General features: G+C 39.0%; 1 protein-coding gene across 2 annotated transcripts in view; it reads right to left on the bottom strand.

The window, feature by feature from the left end:
• The window catches only part of GRM7 (glutamate metabotropic receptor 7), a gene marked incomplete at its 3' end in the record, with an annotated part of 844,437 nt that overhangs the window by 40,006 nt on the left and 779,602 nt on the right, over nt 1-24,829 (bottom strand). Inside the window, exons 9-10 of one of the 2 annotated variants that reach the window (XM_081276151.1) lie at nt 10,887-11,133; nt 6,169-6,239 (exon numbers count right to left, since the gene is read on the bottom strand). In XM_081276151.1, coding sequence (XP_081132277.1) covers nt 6,169-6,239; nt 10,887-11,133 — 318 coding nt within the window. Of the gene's footprint in view, nt 1-6,168; nt 6,240-10,886; nt 11,134-24,829 lie in introns of those variants that run through there. The other variant, XM_081276152.1, reaches the window with a different exon arrangement.

Raw genomic sequence — 24,829 nt, 5'->3', positions numbered from 1 at the left:
TAACCCAAGGAGGCTACCTTAAATCAAATTTTCAGCTATACTGATGATAATGACCCTGGTACTGAGTTTCTTTATTGGGCTTTGCTGTGGCAAATGCAGAGAGGGGAAGAGCAGGTGATGGAGCTACAGTGGAAATGAAGTTTTTACACTTTTATTCTAACAAATCCTCCTTTGAATTTAATTGGCTTTACTTGTGTTCCCATGTAAAATTTAACCTAAATATATAAAGACTCCTGATTTTAACTTAATGAAGACTGCTCTCAGAATAATGAGTGGACCTTACTGTGTGCTCTTTGATGGATTCCAGTGAATTCTCCAGAGTTGAGTGCATCCAGCTCTGACTGGCCACTCAAAGAACCCAAGAGGAACTGAGATGGCATCAAGTGGTCTTGCAGTTGCAAGATGAAGGGAAAAAAGTGCATCTAATTTTATGATGGCCTGAGTGAGATGAAATTTCTACCTTGAAACCCCAGAGGATCCACCTCATTTTCAGGAATTTGAGGGCCTCTGGACAGTAAATGCTCATTAGAATGGCAGTGGAAAATAGGAAGTACTTGGTCCTGTTCCATTCAATTTCAGGAGAGGTCTCTGTTCACAGATCTGAACACAGGAATCTACTCTGCCACTATTGTGTATGTTGCTGGTAAGTTGGTATAGAGCTCTTAGTTTCTTCCTATGCCCAGCAAGTTTGAGTTCTTGGTAAACCCTATATATAGCAATGGGGATAATATGATGCAATTATTATCATCATAATTAATATTACTACTGCAGAGCACCATGCTAGGCATTTGAAGACAGGTAAATGAGCCTGGCCCTCCAGTGCAGCTCCATATTTGATGTAAAAGCATCAAGAGATGTCTGAGCCATTTTATTCTAAGCTGGCCTCTAAAGGACTAAGTTTCATATCATCACTTTTCTGTCACTCAAGACTTACTAGAACTATTATTTGTGCTTATAAATAAATGTTCCTGAGCTTGCTAGCTGGCCTGGGGTGACCTGTCCAAATTAATCACATGGAGTCGTTCACAGATCAGATGGTATGAGTCTGCCTGTCCCACTGCAGTCTTTCTGAGTGACTCTCTGTCAGTTTCACCAAGCCAGAAGATTACCAGTGACCCGTCTCAAAAACAGAGCTTGTTGTACATATAGGAAAGGTTGTCCAATGTCACTGGCAACCTGGATGTCACCCCCTTCCAACTCTGATGGTTTGTAGACAAGATATGTTAACTACAAAATTAGCCAATTAAAATGTCCAGAAGTTAAGTGGGGACCAGCACTGCCACTTTGCTATGTACAGCTCTTAGAAAGAAAGGCTTTCCTACACAGCACGCTGTGCTGCCTTCATGGTGTCCCAGCAGGAAAAGCTCGTTTTCATTTTAACCAAGGTGATAGTTCAAGCAGAAACTTAAGGACTGACTAATTCACAATCAGAGATCCCTGACATAAGCAAAGTATGACACCCCAAGTATCCAGAACCAGGGTTGGATTCCCAGTCCAGTTGTCCTTGTTTTTGCCCAGAGAAACGGACAATACATGCAAGGTCATGACCCAGACTCGAAGCAACACTTACTGCAAGTGGGGTTGCCAACTCATGGTATGATCTTCTAAGCATTCAGAACGGCTCAGCAAGAACAAAAGTTGAAGACCCAACCTCAAACTGAGGTTACTCTGAAAAAGGACAGAGTGGAGAGGGCATTCAAAACTCATCTTCAACTTGAAAAGAAAAATAATGAGAATATTCATGGTGATCATAAAGAGAAATAATGATTACCTTTGATTCCTAGAGAAAGTTACTTTAAAATGCATCCAAGCTCCATTGTACTGGCAAAAAAATAAAGAAATTAAAAAACTGCAAAGTTGAGATAGGTCTTTAGTAAGAGGAAATACAAGTCATTGTCTCTTAACTGTTGGGAAAATGCTCATTTACAATAGCTGGGAGAAGGAGGATTACAGAAATGAACTGACCTTGGTTTAGATCACAAACTTTTAAAATGTAAATGATACCTGAGGACTAAAAGACAAAATTTGCCCTGAGTAGCTGGCTCTAAGAAAATGAACTAAAAAAAATCAGAAAACAGCCAAATAGATGGTTCATAATTTTTTAATCAAATTAGAATCAAAAGCATTTGAAGTTATGTGCTTAGCATCCATCTTCATGGAAACTTTCATGTGTGCTTTGAAAGAAAAATTGTACAGACATCTGTAGTCCATAAAAGAAAATAAATAGGCATGAAACTTGTTTCACATACAGGTTCGGCACAGCAAAAGATACTAAATACATAAATGTGGGGTAACCTTGATGTCTCTTTTACGTGTTGTACAACATTTTTTTTTTTTTTTTTTTTACACAAGTGCAATACACTTTGAAATCTGTGACGTCGGAGAAAACCAATGATCTTTTCAAGGTTTGTGACCTTGGACATGATCTGAAAGAATCCAGTTTCACCTTGAGGTCAGAGAGTGTGTGTTTTCTTATAAATAATTATTAACTCATAAATATTAACCGGGTACCTACTAGGTTTTAAGTAAGGTTGCCAGCCTGGGATTTGCCAGGCTTTTATATTAAAGACTCATAGAAAAAAGGAAACTTAATCACTTTACCTAATCAGATCTGAGGACCCCATCCACTTGTGACCCTAGTCAGTTCAGGGCTGGCTCACAGGAGAAGTGTTCAACAACATATCTTTGATTGATCCAACTTAGGACTATTGTTAAGGTTTATATATCTTAACCACATAGTGCAGGGCAGTGTTGAATTTTAAAACCTATAGCTTTCATGAGTTTGGGGCATGAAATGTACATTTCTCATTTTGGGGTTTTTTTTTTTTGGGGGGGGGGGTCCCAGGTTTTGAATCTGAGTGCTTAACCACTGAGTCCCATGCCCAGTCCATTTGCGACAGGGTCTCACTGAGTTACTTAGGGCCTCGCTAAGTTGTCCAGGCTGGCCTCACACTTGGGATCCTCTGCCTGAGTCTTCCAACCACTGGGATTATAGGTGTGTGTCACTGTGCCCAGCTGATGTGTGCATTTCTTTTCTGCTAAGAACTAGTAGGAGAATTAGCTGCTTGTGCTCATAGTCCATTCTTTAACTGGAACCCAGAGTTGCAGAACACAGATGACAGGTATTATTTGGTTTGGGAAGGTGTGATGAGAGAGCACAGCTGATGAGAGTAATGCAGATATTTCACAGAGATAACAAAGAGATTCATGGCTGTTTTTATTTCTGAGGAGATTCAATGTCAGATCATTTCTATTATTTGCAGTCCTTTACTTAAGAGTATGTCAAAGTGGATTTTAAATTGAGGTGGTATCGAGTTAAAATCATGTTGAATGTTAAAGAGGGACAGTTGTGATATGATCCCAAAATTTGCCTGGCAGGATTCCATAAATCTTACAAGTGCTAAATAATCCCATCATATTAATGACAAGAAACAAGAAATAAAACTTTTATAATGCCATTTCATAAATTAGTGAGATGTCAGTGATAATCTGTGTAGTTGCTCATGGGAACAAAATCTTGTAAAAATCATGACTCAGGATTTCTCTGTCCCACCTTTGCAAGGCTATATTAAACTCTTTAAAGATTTTTTAACTCCAAACCTTTTTTTGTGGTGTGAAACTCGAACTCCTAAAAACCAATCTGTTCTTCTTGCCTTATGATAATGCCACATTAATCATTTTTTCTTTCTTAATTGGATTTTAAAATAAATTTCTTTAGATGGATAATTCCTTATAGACCTGTAATGTTTATGAATGTTTCGATGAAAGATGGAGGCAGTATGGATTTTGTGGATGCCGGCTCATAATGTTTATCACAGGAGGGTGCTTTTAAGGAGAGGCGTTATATGGAATACAGTTCCCTAACGTTGTTTGTCCTGTTTAGATTTGCTATATGTAGTATTTCAGCAGTGTGGCTGAAACAGGGTTGAACAGCACAGTAATAGAAACTCCCCTCTTAAATCTATAGTTTACTATATTTCATCTTCTCAAAAACCATCACATAGAAATGGATCTACCATACAACACATGGCGCCATCTCTCCCTGGTCCCCCAAGCGGATCCGCCTCGTTATTGACTCTGTAAGGTGAGTCACCCTCTCCTTGAATACATGTAACTTAGACAGTCTTCCCATTCTCGTATGATGTTTATTATGAATCTGTTAAAGCCAGCTGTAAATTGATCAAAAATGAGACCAAACACTATTTGCATTCAGAATACCATTAGGAAAACAAATATGGAAGAAACAGAATGATGAACTGGTAAAAATCCCTTGGTAGAGATCATATTATTTTCTTTCACTTGTGATGGGACTTCCCTGCTTAGTCTCTCTGAATCTCTCTAATCAGAATCTGTGAAGCAAGACAAACCTAGTGAACAGGTTGAGTATATTCCTAAACATCATGCTCTGAAAGCATTTTTTAACTGAAACATAGACTTGAAAATATTTTCATCTTATTCCCTTTAAGCCAAAAAGCATCAATTTACAATGAAACTAAAGAGAATTTTTTAATGGATTGAAATTAAATCATTTTTTCTCACCCAGAGAAAATTTCTTCTCATTTATTCTCAGGAAGTCTCATGTAAAAGGACTATTAAAATGATGAGCTGCAGTGTTTTGACAAGCACTTGTACTGCAAAAACTTGAAATCTCACTGGAATACAGTTACATATTCACTGTAGAGAAGAATGCCCTATTTAAAATCTAGGACAGATCATGTTGATACGGAAAAAGGAAATAACTATGTGAACAATACATCTGAAATTAAAGACGTTGTTGTTGACATCCATCTAAAATCAACAGGAAATGTAATTACTCTTTGAAAGTACTCTTGTCCTATCTTAGAGTGCTAAATGGATTTTTTAAAAAAAGAGCAAGATGTTATTTGTATTCAGAATATCATTACAAAAACGAAGATGGGAATAAACAGAGCAATGATCTGATAACAAGTCATGGGGAAAGAAAGCCAGTCCATGTTATTAAGCAGTATTGTTCCCTCCCATGACGTGGCTCCTGGCTTACTTTCTCCCAGGATCTCTCTAGAGATGGAGGTGGGTCTTTGTTTTTAAACAAGCACAAGAGGAAGTTTAGAGGAACTCAGAAGGGATCCTTTTATTCATAGTTACCACCTCATTTTAATAACTGGACTCTAGGGTGTTGACTGTTCATTTTTCCACAGTCTGCAGGGCCCTGACTCTAGCCGGGCGAGGATGCTTGCCAAGCCAAGGGTTGTTTTCCATTGTTTAGGCTGGGATCAGGAGATGATAATAATGCTACTAATGCTATTCTTTGAGACCATACATTTGTCAGTGAGATCCTAAAGTAATATATAGGCATAAATGGGGAATCAATGGACATTCTGAGGTCATTTGATTCACGTGGCCAGTTCACCGATCACACAGGTTGTCATTTCTCCAAGTTCTCAGTTTGAATACATTTGGTACATATATGTTGGTAATCTCTGGGTTCGACTAGCATTAAAATTCATCTTTAGACCCATGTAGTTTGTTGGACCCCTCTCTGGCTTCTAAGAGATGATTGCAATGAGTTAAGTTTCTCAGAGGCAGAACAATGAGCTACGAATTATCAAGCCCAGCCAGTCGGTCTGTCTTTATTATGTCTTTGCTGCAAAAAAAGGAACCAAGGCAGTCTTAGGCTGGTAGGGATCAGCCATTTGTGTTGTTTCAATGCATACAATTTTGGGACCATGTATGTTACTTTGAATATATTTAATAACAATAAACCAGAACAAACATTTCTCTTCCTAGGTTTGTAAACGTCTCCCTTCTTTCTTCCCTGTAAGCATTCCACATTGCCAGAATGTGAAAACATGCATTTTAAAATGATTTCTCACCACTGGATAAAGTAAAACATGTAGTGGAGTGACCAGCACCCGTTCTCTGCAATGACAGGCTAGTTGCTTAGGAGAGACAAATGTGCACACACTCGTAAACATTCTTCAGGACATATACCAGGCACGTGACCAATGGCGGCTACTGGCACACAGCTTATTGATACCATCTTTTCAAATGCATATTCTTCCTATAGGTAGACTTATAGATTGTCATGCACAGTTCTCATGGAAACATGTCTAAATTGCGGAGTAGACAAGAACACATATACAAATAAAAATTAGATTGTTTTCTTACCTTTTGGAAAGCAGTCAAAAGCTATACTGTTGGTGGAATAGTGTACCAAGTGACAGACTTTTGTACACTCTTTCTTACTGGTGGGATACAGTCTACAGGAAAAGTAAATATATAGGTATATATAAAATAAATATGCACACAGATTTTCTTTCCATTATTATTATTAGTTTTCTTTCTGCAGAAGAGGCTGTGATAGAGATCATAGATATCATGTCCCCTCTTTGAGGGGGTTTGGTAGCCTTTGGTAGACCAGTCTGCCACAATTCAGGTACCTCTGAACATGGGAGTATTGGTGCCTCTGGGGTTTACTTTCTTGTGTTGGAACAGCTGAGGGAACCAGCTTCCAAATAACTCATCTATCTGTTCTGAGCATCGTTTGCTTCCTCTGGCCATGCCTCTTGTCTCAGCCTAGCCGGTCACACTGACCATCTGCAATGCTAGTCCAGAGAGATGAAACAAGTAGCATAATGTTGAGAATGTTAAGATTCCAAACACATGAAGAAGCCAAAACAAAGCAAAGCACTGTGACAAATGAACACAGCACGGGAGTATGTTCCAGAAGTTTCGAGGCATCGTGGCTTGCGTAGAGTTGGGTACCCACATCCATTTTCTAGCAGCAGAAGAGGTTTCGTGTGTGTTTGTGTGTGTGTGCTCAAATGCCTCCTCCTAGCCACACTTGTACTCTTTTGTGTGATTGCTTTCTTCCAGAGAAACTCACGATTTTCAGTTACGTGTTCTCCTTATGGTAAATAGAGAAATGGTAGTGAAAGAAAAGCAGTATCAGAATATAGAGTCATCTTTAAATTATTTTATATTTGAAAACAAATATAAAATATTTGATTCTTGAAACGGCCTTGCCTCTACAATATGTTCATCTGCTTAATATCATCTTTTATCTAGTATCTGTTCAGCTTCTGTTTCAAGGTCATTTATCAGACCTATATCTCTACTTCCAGGATGGGGTTGTGTCCTGAGCTGTCCACCTGCCTTCCATGTCCATCTTTTTGAAGGCAATCTACAGGCAGCTCACGTAGTTGAGGTGTTTCCCTGTGCTTTCAGGGGACACTGGCTTAGAAAATGGATGGTGTCTTTCTTAGGTCAAAAGTAGCTTGAAGCCTCTCATTGTTATGTACTGTGATCCTTTACCAAGGAAAGCACAAGACCAGAGGAGAACTCAGAGTACCTTCTGGTTATGACCAGAAGACTTCATCCACCCGTCCCTATAGAGCCATGCTATCTCTTAGTGACATTATCCATCCAACTTGGAAAGGATCCTCGGGGCCATCAGTGAATGACAGACCAAGCACAACCATGTCTTTCTATTTATTTGGCATCATTATGTTCACCACGAACTAACATATGGTAGGTAAATCAGTAGTAGAGAGTACAGGGAAAGATGCCAAAATCAGGAGACAAATGACTTAAGATCCTCAGACTGAAGGGACCTTCTTAGATAAATCTAAAAATATCCAAATCAGTTTAGGCTCTACTGAACCCCTCATGACATGAGCTTGCTATTTGTCATTTGAATGGAGAGACTTGTAGCCGGTGGCCCTGGTTTGAATATGTACTCTTAGTGCAAAGATAACATTAAATTATATTTTTTGTTTCATACCCAAAACTGTTTTTTATTAGAGCATTATATAAGTATACATAGTAGTTCAGTTCATTTTGACAAAGTTATATGTGCAGGGAATTTTATTTCAATCTCCATTCTTTGAAGCCAGGGGATTTTTGACTGAAGAAGCAACTTGAGGGAAAACTAACTCCTTGATGAATAATAGACCATCCTAGGGCAGTTTAGGTGACTGCCCACATGAAGCCGACAAGCAGGTTCAGGGCTGTGTAGACATGTAGTAGCTGTGTGGACTGGATGGGTGGCGTGGCGGGAAGCGTGCATGCAGCAGGTGGCAACTGCAGCGATGGAGCAGGGCTGTTCAGAATGCAGACACTCAAGGTTGAAGTACACTGCGACTGAGTGCTTAGAGCAACAGTGAGCAATAGGGTGGTATTTCTGTTCTATTATTTACTTTATAGCTCATACTGTAAACTCAACTTTCTTCTCAGATACCTTCTCTCAGAAAAGAGAATACAGAATTTTTCCACTGAAGATTTTTTCAAGTGCATGGTCTCTATTTTTGCTTTTAAAAACCAGCAAATAATTTATTTGCCTCCACTACCAAAGTTTAGATATTAGAGAAAAAATGAGCTATATATATATTTAATATCTTTATTTTTATTTATATGTGGTGCTGAGGGTCGAACCCAGGGACTCACACGTTCAAGGCAAGCGCTCTACCACTGAGCTACACTCCCAGCACGAGCTATATTTTTTATTGAACAATATTATGATAACGCTTCCTAGCATCAAAGCAGTATCACCTATTTATATTAATTGAATAATTCACTCCTACTCTTTATGCACTTTTATTTGTACATTTTTGCGTTGTTAGAGACTTTCAAGTGAATTGCCATCTAGGATAACTACTTGTGTTCTATACTGGTTGCTCCTTTTGGAATCATTTTAAATAACTTTTTCTTATCCATCTTGGGTGCACTTCAAATTTTTATTAATTTTTTGATTCCTTAGTTTGGATCTGTCCCAGGTCAGCATTGTAGCTGAAGTTAAGGGAGTTTTCTCCATTAAAGACTCAGACTGAGTGTCCTAGAATGGAATCCTTGCAATCTAGAGCTGTGTCCTCCAATACAGCAGCCACAGCCATGGGTGTCTATTTAAACTTGAATAATTGAAAACAAAGTAAAATGTGAAACGTGTTAGGTGAGTAGTGTAATTTCAAGGGCTCTAGGCACCTGTGTTAATGCTGACTGAATTGGATACAAAGGTTCTAGTACATTAATACCACTATAGCACGTGCCACTGGACAGCTTTAGTGAAACTAAGATCTTTGAGTTTCTCTTGGGGACTTTAGAGGGTTGGGTCATCAGAAACCCCAATGTTTGGGGGTACATGAATCTCCTCCTATGGTTCAGAAACATCTAGTCCAAGTTATTATGGTGTTTAAGGGTCATAGTATGAAAAGTACTGAAAGAATCTTAAGATATTTTTCAGACTGGTGGTGAGTCAAAGGCTCTACTCGGTTTGCTCAGTGTAGACACCCTGAACAGCATTTGAAAGAAAAAATAAAAGTTTATCAAGGAAAGACAACCAATGAATTCCCAAATGGAATAATTGTTGTGATTGAAATAGATAATGGAATATTTGCCTTTCTGAGTAAGATGAGGCCTCTACCTTGGCAGCCTTATGTGAGTTCAGTTTACTCCTGTCTGTAGACAATACAACAAGTAATAATTCGTTTCAAAGCACATTTAACTTAAGCATCTCCCACCAAACATCATTATTATCATAACCACATAACCAGTCAACTGCAGTGTACTTTTAAGCAAAACATTTTGCCTCTTCAGGAATGGAAGAAATTGGCATTTAGTTGATACACCATTTGCTAGATGCATAATATTTTTTATCATCTACTTACATCTTATATTCCATTTTATATGTAAAGATATTTAATTTTAGAAAAGCACAGTGACTCTCAGAGCCTTGTGACTATGGAGAGGAGGAACCTGGCTTTGAACTCAGGTATGTCCACACCCAAAAGCCTCTTCCTACAATACAGGGAGTGCCACAGTGCTGGACCATCAATTTTTTTTCTTCTGAGTTGCTCTTAAGAGATACAACAGAACCTACACACTTGTTTTGTTGGTCCCCTATCAGGGAAATTATTTTCCTCTCCTGCCCTGTTCTAGATTCTACTCTACTGAGAAGTCAAAGTGAAGCCCAACTGTTGGTTCTAACCTTGCTACTCTCTGTCTACTTACTTTCAAAGTGTTGTACCACTTTTGTTTCACTATTTAGAAGTGGAGACTGGCCAAGACTTGGGTCTTTGTATGGTACCCAGTTGGCCTCTTGAATTTTCTGCTGGGCAGTAAGCATTTTGCCACAGTTAGGTCTATCTTAAACCCGGGGAATATCATCCTGTATGGAAGGGGCCAAAATATTCTAGGAAATCAAGTCCTAGAACTGAAAGTTGTAATGTAAAATTCACTCGGTACCAGCATAACTAAAGGCTGCTGGGATATTGCAGATATGACACACAGTATCTCAAATCTCACATTTCTTCCTTTATTCCAGCCCTAAGGTTTTGTTTTTAAGAGAACAAATCTGTTGTGCAAGGGTGTGGGACGTTTTCCCCACATAGTGATGCCATTTTTACATGGTGGTGGTCTGGGCCTATGTACTTCAATGAGAGTTAGACAATTTTATCGAACATTTTATGTTTTGTTTTTTTTTTTTTTTTAAAGTCTCTAGGAGACTTGCTTAGTAAAGAATAACTTTCTTCATATGCATGTACCAGTAGAGAGGAGTCAGGTTTCCTAAGATCTTAATCTAATTTTATTTTTTCTGCTACAATTCATTAGGTATAGACATTTGCCTAACAGGAAGTTGTTTCCACCAGCAGGAAGGATGCAAGGTGGCATAATCTGAGAGGTGTATTTATGTCAATTGTAACTAAGGACACCAAGCAAGGGAAAGAGGAGGCTTTGTACTTTTGAAGCAGAACTTCTAAAGGCTTTTTGTCAATGGGGAGTAGAAAGGAAATGGTGGCAGGAATGAGTCAAACTCAGAAGAGCAAGAGTTAGCATTCACCAGGGCAGCACACACCACATTTTCTAGGGCCTCCTGATACAGGATGGGAAGATGAAAGAAAGGAGTTACTTACTGTTTGGGTCTACGTTTTCACAGAGTTCTGTCTTTGCCTCACCGTTGGGTCTGTCACTGGGTTTGTGTGACAGCCGCGATGACATGGTGGCTGCTGTGACTACCGCCTTGAAGCTTCGCTTCCGTTTCTGGACATTGAGTTCAGGGTGGAAAATGATGATGTATACTTTCGGCATGTATAGCATTCCCAGCGCCACGGACGCACTTAGGTTCATGGAGATTGTAAGCGTGGTAGTTTGTATGTAGAGCTAGGAGACACAACACACAAGGCACTATTACAAATAAAATGACCGCAGAGGGGGTCTGCATACTTGAAGTGATATCAAGGGCAACTAGGCCTAGGAGGGAAAACATAGCAACCCTCTAGGGCCTTACAAAGAAGGAAGACAGAATGACTGCACATTTTTTGGAGGGGTAATGTATATTAACTGACTGGACATCATTGGATAAGTACAGAAGTGAGCTTGCCTTGAAGAAGTCTTCTATGTGGAAGTTCGGGGAAGACCTTTAATCAGAGTTAAAGTAATTTTTCTTCAGAATGGCAGATATTTTATAAAGACATGAAGACCATAGAAATTTCTAATCTGGAGTAAGGAGTGGCTATTGTTAATTTCACCTGTGCAGAAATTGCAGAAATTCTGGGACCTCATTTGAGAAATGTTTGTTAATAAATGCCCCTTTTTTGGTATCATGTTAATAATACTGCACCTTCAGCATCCCTGGAAAGTAAGACCTTCTTGCCTAAGTCTGTGTCACAAAAGACTAAGTCCCAAGACATACTGATCCTGGTTTGTCCACTCGCTAATAGAATGAAGCAAACTCATTCTACCATTGTGTTATCTGTAGTTTGGATGGTGCCATGTGCTTGTCCTTGTCTCCTTTTGCTTCCTCAAGAAATCAGTGGATCTACCATTCACGTGGTGCCTGATGTGTGAAGTCATTGTCTTAGCTATACATTTGAAGAAGATTAGTTAGCTGAAGGATGTGGAAACTTGGACAGTTAACACAGGAAAGGCCACCGACAACTTACGTTTGTCCAGTGTGTTTACAGTGTGCCCTACCATGACCTAGGACCCCTCATGTGATGATCAGGTGTGTGCTTTGCATGTTTCTAAATGCTAGGCTAAATTCAAGCATCACCTCTTAAAGTTGGTGGAAAGAAGAGTTCCATGACAATGGATTTGCCTGTGGTGTTCCACAGCTAGGCTGACTGCCATATTGACATAAATTCCTATTCTTATTGGAGTCTACATGGTCCCAGTTGGTATGTACTGGACTATTTTTTCAGACAAAATTTTCACCATTCTTCACCTCTCTGTCCCCTCTACTGGCAACTCTACCTTTCCAAGGCTCTATCCCCGGGGGCTGTCTTTCAGACCTTGAATGCGTTGTGCTCATTCAGCCAGGAAATCTTTGTATATGCCTTTTTAGAAATTCTTCTTTTCCTCTGTGTGGAATGTTTCTCCATCCTAAGCTGCCCTCACCCACAGCTTCAATCAAGGCCGACTTAATTACTTATACATTCTCAAAGGACTATTGTCTTTCCAGCCTTGGTCTCAGTTTGTAATTACATATACTCTCTACCATGATTATTTGAGTAACCATCTCTGCAACTAGGCCTTAGGGTCCAGGAAGATAGAGTCCTTATATCTGTGTTGCAGGCAAATATCAGATTCTTGATAAATAGGATAGATGGTTTCATTTGTTTGACACCTTTCTCCTTCCTATACCTTGGTGGTCAAACAGCCTTCCTTTAAATAACAGGAATTTCCATCAGCACTACTAACTGCCTGGACATCTCTGATGTTAATTCTTCAAATTGAGGCCCCTGTAAAAAAAAAATCAAGAGAGACTTTGCCTTCTCATCTGGAAGGAATGAAGTTTTTTCACAAACGAGAATTTGAATTTGTATGTCTCTGAACAATGAAAAGAATCTGCCAGCTGCTGACTATAATACATAATGAATATAAAACAGAAAGACAAAACAATGTTGAATTAATGATCCTTTGGGTTTTTAATCAGACCATTTTTTTTTTTTTTTTTTTTTTTTTTGTAGCTCATCTTTTCCTACTGGAATATCTCTAACTTTTGAATGTCATTCCACACTGCTAGCCTGCACTGTTCAAAAAGGCTCCTCATGGGCACAGAGCTCTATGGATCTAGACCATGGTGCCGGCTTTCTTCATGGTCACAGGTTATCATTGCACTCATGAGGGTGTTGCAGTCCAAGAGAGCAAGGGATATAAGCAGATCTGTGGTAACTTAGGTTTTGTTTACATTTCTCTGCTTATGCGCAAATTCTGCAGTTGGAATTATTCACTCATTTCTCTTAAGAAAGACAACTGAATTCTTTTAAATGACATTATTGGGACTTTGAGATAAACACACATACGTATACATACATATATATTAAATTGTGCAGTCTCTGGTAACACTTGAGAAATATATAGAAACAAAGATAAATGTCATGGGCCACACATTCTTATCCCTATTCCCAGCCCACAGGTTCTCCTTATGCAGCAGGGAGGAGGAAAATAAGGAATCTATAGAGAGAATCCTGCTGAATTCAGTTAACTTTTACTAGTCCTGTATCATTTATCCTCAGCTTTCATGTCTGTAAAATGAGAATACTAGTATCTCACAATGTTCACATAATTTTTTTATGTGGTTCTTAGGTTTGAACCCAGTGCCTCACACATGCTAGGCAAGTGCTCTACCACTAAGCTACAACCCTGGCCCGCCTATATCCTTTTTTAAACAAAGTCTCTAGGCCCGGATTTACCCTTTCTCTGGGTATCACCTTTGCTTATCTGTCCTGCTCAATACATTAGCTAAAGCTTTTCCCATCTTCTAGGTCAGACTTGCCTCTTTTCCCAAGTTGTAGCTCAAAAAACACTCACCTTGCTCTGCTTAGAGCATGGTCAGTAGTGGCATATGCTTTCAGAGTGCAAAGTCCTTCCGATGGGATTTACATGTTAGAAAGTAATTTGAGCATCACAGAAAGTTCATGCTACAACTTTGTGATTTCTTCAAGAAGCTGTACGCAAACAGTAGGCTGCATCTCTCTTTGTCAGTATACAAGACCCACACTAGCCCATGTTCCAAACATCTGCTGGCTACCCGCTTCCAGAGTCACTGACAACCAGCAGTTCTTTTGGAATCAACTTCCTTTTGCAAATGATAGGTCATTTTTTAAGGTATTGAGTGCAATAGTAAGTATTTATTATCATGTCCCTAGCAATACTCAAGTCTTTTGTGACATAAATTTGCATGGCATGGTGAGTGTTATAGGATATGGGTGTCAAGTTATAGCACAACTGACTACATGATAAACACCATGTCAGTATTAAATTCTGGTTAATGAAAAAGTTATTTACACTTGAAAGAAGTATTAGGTCTGATAAACATCTTTAGCATTTACTATTATTTTGAGAAAAGCCATCATTCACAGTTCATTGTAGTGGTAGTTTTCCTATTGCTTGTGCTGCAACTCTATTTCCTCATTACCAGAGTGAAGATAATAATGCCAAATACAGGACAGTGCCCAGCATATTAGCAACCACTCAATAAAGGATGTTAGTATCATTTATTGGCTGTAACAAAAAATACGTTATATCAACACTGTTCTTTTTTCATAGTCTTAATACATCTTGAAATGATTGTCTTTCTTACAGAATCCACTGAATAACGGCATGTGTTAGGGAGGAAAATCTCATTAAGTTTGTTGTATTTTGTTGTTGGAAAGTATTCTCAAACCCCTGTTTCATGAGAAATAACCAATTTTGTATGTTCCCAGGTGACAGTTGAGAATTGGGACAAGAAAGCTTTAATGGAGTCTTTAGGTTGGATGGGAGAAGTTTCATAATTCTCACAACACCCCAGAGTCTGTGTAATAAAAATGAAAAATGTGCCTGATGTGACAGTAGAGAGGAAGGAATTTGAAATATTGATGTGACTAAACCAAAATGGATGTTCCCAAAGACCAGTACTTGCTAACTTTTCCACCTGTAACCCCTGCTTTTTAATTGCAGTGGCCATGGCTGGGAAGGGACAGAATGTTTGCAGTCAGGATTCCCAGAGGTCACCATACTGAGGGATTTTTTTGTGGGTAAGAAATAATAGAACGATCCAGTATGTTAATGGAGGAAACAATGCTTCTCCCCCTTCCCTGGGGGTCAAGGAATTTGTGTCTTCTATTAGGATAGTTTAAAGAAAGGGTTTTTTGTTTGTTTTGTTTTTTTAGTCTTGGCCTTAGACTACTGGTATGTGATTTGGGGGCAAGTTACTTCAGGACTGGTTAATGAGTGAGTCAAAATTCAAACCAGATTGTTTACCAGAGTGCCGGATATAAAATCTTCCTCTTTCTACCTCTACCATGGAGACTTTCCTAGTGATTTGAAGATAAAAGGAGATCATGTGTGCAAAGTAGTCAGCATAGTATATGGCATATGGTGGTGGTTAGGAATTCCAAGTGTTGTTATTAGACAGCTTTATAGTCTGCAGAAATGCTTCATGCTGTTCTATTTAGACCTCCAATCTCTAAATAGATGTTAGACAGATAGATAATGTAGTTACAGAAATGCACACCACACACCAAATAGTCTGGGGTAGGCATCTGATCATTGAATCATAAACAACAGAGAAAAGTAGATGATTACTGAACAAGACCTAGTTTTACGTGTTTTGTATTTGTCATTGAATGGCTGCAGGCAGACACGGTACTAAGTCTATATGCAATTGCATTATTTATTTGATGTAAGGCAAGTGCTCCAGGTGAATACAAATCAGTTTCTGGAGCATGAGATAAGTGATTTTGTTCATGCTCGAAATCAGCTACATCTCAGAAGTTTGCTCTGCTGACCGGAAACCTGATGCTGTGTCTTTTCCAACATAGTGTCACCAGAGGGATGCTGTCATTGCAATTGAGCACATCCTTGGGAAGGCTTAGTGTTTGTTGCCCTCCCCATGCTACTTGGACAAGCTGCAGGCTGTCTTGATGGTCAAGCCTTGCAGAAAAGCCACTTCTGATTCCAAGCACAGCCCCCCACACATACTGATTGAGAGAATTTCTGACCCCTTATCCTTGATGTCAAAAATATTTTCCCCTTCTAGTTGTCAAGGAGGAACTCTGACAATATTGGCTAGATAAAAGAACACTGTTGGCTCGGTTGCATGATCTAAAAGGTTATTTACCACTCCTGCTGGTTTGAGAGCTGAAAAATTGTTAGGGGTTTTGCTTGCAGTGATTTTTCCATACAATGGCAAAGCACTTTACCCATAGTCAGCCTGGAGAGAGAGACTTGATGCCAAATTCCATCAGCTCCCTTTAAATCTCCAGCCACGTTCATCCAGACTGAACCTGAAAGTCTTTTTGCAGGATATTATATCTGATTCCGTATTGAGATGTGAAAATTCTGGTTTGTAACCTCTCTGGGGACCATCTTGGTTAAGAAAGAAAGATATTCTGTGTTTTTTTTTTTTTTTTTTTCCTTTCAACCAGTGGGTTTAAGAAAATGAAATCTGAGCTTAAATTATTCAGCTTCTAAAGACACAATAAACTATTCCATTTTTATAACTGAAAAGCTGTCAAACCTTGCCAACCTTGATTCCCGTTATTGTTAAGGTAAACATAATCAAATGACAATAGCTGAATGATGGGTTAAAGCAACAGCCCTCAGTATTTATTAAGCATATTCCATGTGCTTTAAATTAAACTTGTTCAGTGTTTATTAAAACTAGCCCCAGGAGTGTTACTTACTAGAAAACAATGTTAGGTTCTCATGAAAGCAAAGTGTGCAAAGCAAAGCCAATGACAAGAGCTTTTGGATGGAGTTGGGCAGTGTAGATCATCAGGATCACACCCCTGCCCTTGACTGCTTATCGGTTCTGAGTGTGATTTTTGTGTGCCTTCCTCTATTCTTCTTGTGCTGTTGCTCCCATTTGACCACTGAGTGCTGATAGCTTCCTTCTTGCCCTTCCTGTGTGCATCTTTACTTCCCGGGTGGTGATGTGAGGCAGGGCCCCCAGCTGCTGCCTGCGCTGTGTGGCAGCCAGTAGTTAACATGCTACGTGGTGTCCCTGGCTGATGGGTAAAGCAGTGGGGTAGATGAAATCTAGCTCTGCTGAATTGTCTACCTAAGGGTGAGTCTGTGTGCTCCAAATCCATTAGTAAGGTCCTCAGCTATGTGTAGGGGCTGATGCCCCAAAGGTGCAAATGCCCTGGTCATTCAGTTTATGCCTCTATATAGAACGGTGAGGATTCTCAGATGGGGCACAGAATGGACAGCCATCCTAATGAGAGGGATACCATGAGAAGGAGTGAGCTCCAGCCACACAGTAGTGGCTGCATGATCTGGGTTTGATCTTGCCTTCCACAGCCTCAGTGAGCTTGCAGAATGTCCTGAGGAGGAAGTGTATCACTTTCAATGTATGGATCACCTCCTATCCAACCCATAGACTGGTAAGGAGGTGCCTCTCTGGTAATATTTATTTTCTCGGGATCTGTCAGCTGCACCTCCTGTTTGCTTCAGTTGGAACTTTTAAGGGTTGTTTTTTCATATGTGGGCTTCCATCATATGTTGTACTTCATGTTCAGTTTTTTAGACTGTTCCGTTCTCTCCCTTCTGCCCCCATCCTGGTCTTAAATATATATTCATCCAGTTAATAACCCTGTAGCACAAATAACAGTGGCTTTCACGTTCAAGTTTTAGTTGTTGTTCTCCTCCTACATCCTGGTGCTTGGATATTATATGAGAATTCCAGCTAGCTTTGCTACATCCGTTGTTATCTCCCTTTAAGCAGTTTTTCAGACAGCAATCTTTATAGAAACTTCAAATCAGATCAGGTTGTGGGATCTCTCCCCAGACTCCACACTGCTGGCTTCCTAACTAGTGTCTTTGAAATACGGTGCATATGGCGTTCTTGGGTGCCCTGCATTCATTCCTAACAAAGGTATTTAATGCATGCAGTTCTCTATGCCCAGAATTTTATTTTTTGCATGAATTCTTCATTAACTTCTAACTCATCTTTCAAGTTCAACCTCCATGCCCTAATATCCTTCTACAAAATTGATTTTTTTTTCATGTGATGTTGTCTCTGATAGCCTGTAAGAGAATAATTTTCAGACAGTCATGGAATCATTGATCTCAACTCCCCTCTTTCTTGAACTATTTCTGGGATATCAATGTTTTAGGGGTACATTTTGGTTTCTAAAGTGCACACACTCAGAATATATTGTTTTCAAAGAGCGTATGTGACCCATTAAGGAATATAGTCATCCCTGGCAAAGCTTAGATGAAAGTGGAAGTTTTGTGAGTCTAATGCTCATTCTGCTGCACTGATATTCACTTTCAACTAAAAAGCCTATTTAATAAAAGAGTAGATTATAGACTTGTTTAATGTTTCATTCTCTGAGGCTTTAATTGCCAGTGCTTAGAAAAACAAACTGCTCTAAGTAGTTCTAAGGGAACAGACAGCACATTTATGTGCTTATATTTTTACGTTCATTTTCCCCACTAAGAAATGTGAGCAAACATTTTCTGCCTGAAGTTGAAACTTAGTCAGAGAGAAAGACAGAAATCCTGAATTGCCATGACAAGAATCTGGATTTGGCAAGGAAATCCGACCGTCTGCACTCTTACATCCAGGCCCACATCACAAATGATAAATAGATGAGCAGACAGGAAAAGAAAAGAATAAAAAATAAATGAGAAAAGAATGAAGGAAAGTGAATTTTACAATGTACAAAATATTAGTCTATTAAAATGGATTTCTATTAAATGTAAAAAAAAAAGTAAATAATGCACAGATGCAATGTACAAACCATCTGCAGATGAGTAGGTAATGGTGTCTGATTCTGCTTGCTTGCACATGGTTATGATATGCAACAGAGGAAGGGCAGAACGCAGAAACTGGACAGACAGGGAGGGTGGGTGAAAGCCATGTCAAGTTGACATTGAGTGACCCAGGATCTTTATTATTTTCTTGGTTGTGGTGGGAAAAGACTTTTCTCCCCTCCATTCACTTTATCGTGTGTAGTGGAATAAAAACAGAAGACTTTGAGCAGTTGTAAAGCAGCTTGTATGCATAGTAATGCATAAAGACTTGTGCTGACAGGAACCCCAGTGTTGCACCAGAAGGTTCTGGTATCTTTTTTTTAATTAGTTACACGTGACAGTACAATGACCTGGACATATCATACATTTGAATCAGATGGGAAATAATATCTCATTTTTCATTTTACAGGTTGCAGTATCATTGGTCATGCATTCACATATATACACACAGTAATAATCCTTATCTCCCCAAACCCTCCCCTCCCATCACTTCTCTCTAATGTAGAGTAATGCTATTCCTTTTTGTTTTTCCTCACATCTTCTTACATGTATTTTGTATAACAATGAGGGTCTCTTTCCACCTTCCATGCATTTCCCTTTCTCCCTTACTTTCCCCCCAATGTACAGGTAATCTTCTTACCATGTTCTTCCTCTCTCCCCCATTTTGAGTCTCACCTCCCTTATATCAGAGAAAACTTGTGGCATTTGTTTTTTTGGGATTGGCTAACTTAGCATAACCTGCTCTAATGCCATCCATTTCCCTGCAAATGCCATGATCATACTATTGTTTTATTGATGAGTAATACTCCGTTGTGTATATTTGCCACTTTTTTAAATCCATTCATCCATTGAAGGGCATCTAGGTTGGTTCCACAATCTAGTTATTGTGAATTGTGCTGCTGTAAACATTGATGTGGCTGTGTCCCTGTAGTATGCTATTTTTTGGTCTTTTGGGTATAGTCCAAGAAAAGGAATAGCTGGATCAAATGGTGGTTCCATTCCCAGCTTTCCAAGGTTCTGGTATCTTTACAGATCTATATAATGAAATGCCCATGCCAGAGAATGGGGAGAAAGATCTGACACCCTGGAAAAGGCAAACCGAAGGGTCGGAGATAAGGAAAAAATGGGATTTATTCCCCAGGGATAACAAGGGAGGCACTCTTGGGATGACCTTAAATTGGAAAGAACAGACAAACAAAAACAAGAATCAAGGATTTGAAGGAATTATTTGATCAAGGGAGGTGACTCAGCTTGGACTGGAAATGCATCAGTTAGCATGTTTTACAAAGTTTGGCGGGCTAGTTGTATATAGCGTGTTGTTGCTCCTTCTACTATTAAACAGTAGCAAAGACCTCAAATCTATTAGATACGTGGCAAAGGAAAACCATCCCCCAGGTAACAGAGACATGTGGTGTGAACATGAAATCACTGCTGTTCTGAAGTTGAGTTTTTGTTATTTAAATGTTTATCTCTAAAGTCTTGTATACTCATAGATTGACTTGTCTAGACTAGGAACCTCAGAATGTCTCCTTCCTTTCTCAAGGCAATATTTGTTTCCTTTTTGATAAGTATCCCACAGAATCTCCTGTGTTGATCCCAAAATATTCAAGACTAGATTTTGAAAGTCATAAACTGATAAAGCAGATTAATTTACTTAATGAGTTAATCATTTAAATGGACTAGACTGGTTGCTAACTTGAAGCAGGTGGGTTATGGCTAGAAAAAGTAGGTCACTGGGGGTACCCTGGTGCCTGTATTGGTCTCACTGTCTGCTTCTTGGCTACAAAGAGGTGAGCAACTTTACTGCCCTTCCCTGCCCCTCTGCCATGATGTTTTCCCTCACTGGGGGCTCAGAGCAGTGGAGTTTAGCCAATCATGGACTGAATGTGTAAAACTATGAACCCAAAATAAATTTTTCCTCCTTTAAGTTGTTTTTGTTAGGTTTTCATCTCAAAACCTAACATACTATATATATATAATGCCCCAAATTTAGGAAGGGTATGTCATCTTTTGAAACAGCATACCAATGATGTTTAAATTTGATAAGCAATTATATACCAGTTATCTGAATAGCATTATAAACAACTATTGATTCTAAAATTATTTAGTACTGTAAAGATACACCAGCAGCAATGTGTTGTGGGCACTGAGCTGCATCATCCAGAGGGATTCTACCTTTCTTCAGGACTGAGAGGTTTGATCCTGCAGATGCTGTGAAGGTATCAGCTGGTAGCCCTCTGCTGACCCTCTTTGACAATTGTGTTGGGTGCAGACTCATCTTGTCTAAGATGATATTCCCTTTCCATGGCACACTGCCAGCAATCACTGGAAAATGCTGGAACAAATATATAAGGATCCATTTTTTTGCTCCAGGTGGGGACAGCACCAGAACTCCCCAGAGGGTAGCAGCTGGTCCCTATCATAGACCAACTTTTCCATCCAACCAGTGGCCACTCATGACTGGTGATACTGAGCAAATTTCTTGTCATTTCTTGCCATTGCTAGACCTTTTGTCATGATGGAGCTGTGTAAATCGTTGGCCTATTTTTTTAAATTGGGTTTTAATCCTTTTGTTGAAATTGGAGAATTTTGTATTCTGTACAGAGATCTGATACGTGGTTTACAAAGATTGCTGGTCTATATGGATTCTTTTCATTATCTTTGGCAGGGCCAAATTTCTAATTATGATAAAATCTTGAGTTATCTGTTACGTACCATTCCAAAAGCACTGTTTACCAAAGAAATCTTTGATAACCCAAGATCATGGATTTTTCTCTTATCTAGAAATTTTGTGGTTTTGGATTTTATGTCCAGATTTACAATCATTTTTATATTGGTGTGGTAGAGAGGTGTGGATCTGCGTTTATTTTTTGGAAGTGTATGTGATTTCAGCACCATGTATTGACAGAGCTATCATTTCTCTACTGTATTGCCTTTTGCATTTTGGTCAGCAATAGTTGTCCATATATTTGTGGGTTCATTTCTGGGTTTTTTTTTTATTCCATTGATCTATTTGTCTTGATACTAGTGCCCTGCTCTTTTGATTATAATAGCATCATACTATGTCCTAAAATCAGATGGTATGAGAACTCCAACCTTGTTCTTCTTTACTTTTCTTCCAGGGTTATGTTAATTGGATCCTCTGCATTTTCTATATGAATTTTAGAATAAGCTTGTCTGATTCTATAGGACAAGTGTTGGGGTGAATTTAGAGAATGATAGAACTGATACCTTAATATTGAGCTTGCCAATTCATCAATAAGGCACCTCCCTCTGATTGTTTTGGTCCACTTTGTAAAAAATAATTGTACATAGTTTTGGGGTATCATGAGATAATTATGTGTATATATTCAGTATATAATGATGAACTAAGTGGAATTACCATTTCCTTAGACATTCATCCTTTCTTTGAGAACGTCTGAATTCCTTTTAGTAAATATATAATAAATGTTGTTAACTCTTCCTACATAAGGGATTTCTTTCAGCAGAGTTTCATAGTTTTCCATATATAAGCCTATTGTAAGACACTGGACTCTTGGGAAGCTCCCATGCAAAACTTCAGGTTAAAATAGTCGTCAGGAGCACTTCATGGGTGGTACTGTTGTCACCTTGTGTACCCATTCGGGGGACACACAGTGCCAGGCTGGCCTGCTGCTAGCAGTGCTCAGTTTGCAAAGTAAAAGCGTAAGGCTTGTTTACTTAATGTGATTTTTGTAGCCTCTCTGTAAGTAGAACTTCAGTTTTTTCTAGAGGGAAGAAGAAAGCAGAGGTCACTGTCCGTCATTCCGCTGGAGTGACTGGGAGACATCTGCCTGGTCCCCGTACCTAGCCCAGGTGACTGTCGTCTTGGTATTAGGGCTTCCTGTGGAGGGAACCTGAGATGAGCTCCCAAAGGATTAAAGTGAGGAAATCAAAGTCCTCACCCTTCTAATTCTCTCTGTGTTGACAATCTACATTCTGGGTCTCTGTCAGTGAGCTCTTATCACCATGGAGCCAGATAGCTTATAAACCTATAAAACTTATCCAAACCTAAGAAGCAATCTGTTTTATAGGTACTGAATCAACATTAAACAAAAACAGGTGTTTCACTTACACAATGGTGCATACTACCTGTGATCAGATGGAGCTTCCAATAGGTGATTGCTTTCTTTCCTTACAGGGCGTATTGTATTCACTGTGAAAAGAATCTTTATCTATTGAGAGTTTACCATGTGTCGGTCTTGGTGCTGTGGAGTTCTATATATGTGGTCACTTTAAAACAGTCTGCAAGCACAAAATATGTCTTGAAATGGTCATGGTGCCCATGCCTTAATTAAATGGATACCTAGTTTGGTTAGTTTGGCATGTCACATTGTGGTGAAGCATATTTCTGTAAAATAACATGTCATCTATCTTGCATCTGGGAGGTATTATAGGATGTGTGCTTGTTTTGTTTTGCAAAAAAAGTATGCCACTTTTACTTATTATAGTTACTAAACTGCCTTTGATGGAGGAATAGGATGCAAGGAATATTTCTTTGCATCCCTGAAAACCCAAGTATACAGATATACTGCAAATAATAGAGAAATAGCAATATTCATTTGTGCTCCTGGGGAAGAGGGCCAAGATTCAGCCAGCTGCAGCTACTGTCCACCTCAGTGGTCTCGAACCAGGGCTAGTCTTAGAGGAAGGCAGGGAGAAAGAAAGAGGAGCAAATCAGACCAAGGAATATTCAATTATTGAGTTGAGGTACAGGAATTACTTTCCCCCTTTGAAAGTTGGTTTTGTAGAAATCTTAGACTTAAGTTTTGCCAAAAATGCAGTTGATAGGAAATACTGTCAACCTTGCATTCATGTGAAATGTGTTTACCTTCCAAAAACTTTTATGCCTTGTAAGAGTGAAGTTGACATGTGTGTCCAACAAAAATATGAATGAGAAGAGCTCAAAGACTCAAACCAAATATAGGTATATTAATCTTTTTTTTTCTGTCTGTTGTCTACACTATAGAAAAAAATATGGATGTTCCTAGGATGTATTGGTATTTACAGAATCATTCTTCTCCCCCTGCCAAAAAGAAAAAAAAATTGTCTTAAATAAACTACTGTATTTTTGCCAGATAATTGCCACCATATTAATGTACTTAACACCTATTCCTTGCATACTAATCCTCCGTCAAAGGCAGTTTAGTAATTAATAATAGTGGATATTTAAAAAAACATTTCACGTAATGGTCATATCCCACTTTTTTGCAAAGCAAAACAAAAAAGAAAACCCAAAACCTTGCCCTAAAATCTGCAATGATTATGTGGAAAAGTATAGTATATGACATTTTTCCACTGAGGGCATTATTTACTAGCTGTGTACCAAGCTCTATGTAAGAATTGATGGGGTGAATCTCACACATCTCTGCTGAGGGGAACTATTGCTGCAGCTGGCTTTCATTAAGTGTCACACAGTGAATGAGTTGTCAGGATGAAGCAAGCTAAAATGATTGCCAATTGTTATTTAGCCAAAAGGCTACTGAATAATGACAGTGGAACCAGTCTTCACTTTGCCCAAATAATAGTATTTAAGCTTCACACATTGTCTCTCCTCAACTTCTTACAATGTATTCTGTACTCAAAAGGTATATGGGGGCTGGGGCTGTAGCTCAGTGGCAGAGCACTTGCTTCCCATGTGTGAGGCAGTGGGTTTGATCCTCAGCACCATATTAAAAAAAAAAAGGCATGCTGATTACCTACAACCACAAAAAAGATATACGATAAGCACTTAATGGGTGTCTTAACACTGTATTCTCCAACTTCATTAGAAAATTATTGAACTTGGCTTATAAAATTCACTGTGATATCCATCAAGGCTTGATACAGTATATTCTACATTCATTTGGATTTTAGAATGTGGTTTATGTGGTTGTTTACTAATGTAAGTAATAATAATGGTCATGTTGTACTTATTAGCAACAGTGAATGGGAATTCTCTTCCCAGCTCCATTGATAGGAGATGCCCATTTTATGTGTGCTCATCCTTCAGTTGATAGGGATATACTCTAGTATTTTAAGGCATAGTCTTAAAGTCCCAATTATTTCATCTGTTTTTCCACAACCTCTTCTTGACGTTTCTTTTCCCCCA

This window comes from Spermophilus citellus (assembly GCF_964194105.1).
Source record: "Spermophilus citellus genome assembly, chromosome: 19".
In the NCBI taxonomy this organism is placed as follows: domain Eukaryota; kingdom Metazoa; phylum Chordata; class Mammalia; order Rodentia; family Sciuridae; genus Spermophilus; species Spermophilus citellus.
This window is presented reverse-complemented; position numbering and strand designations above follow the sequence as displayed.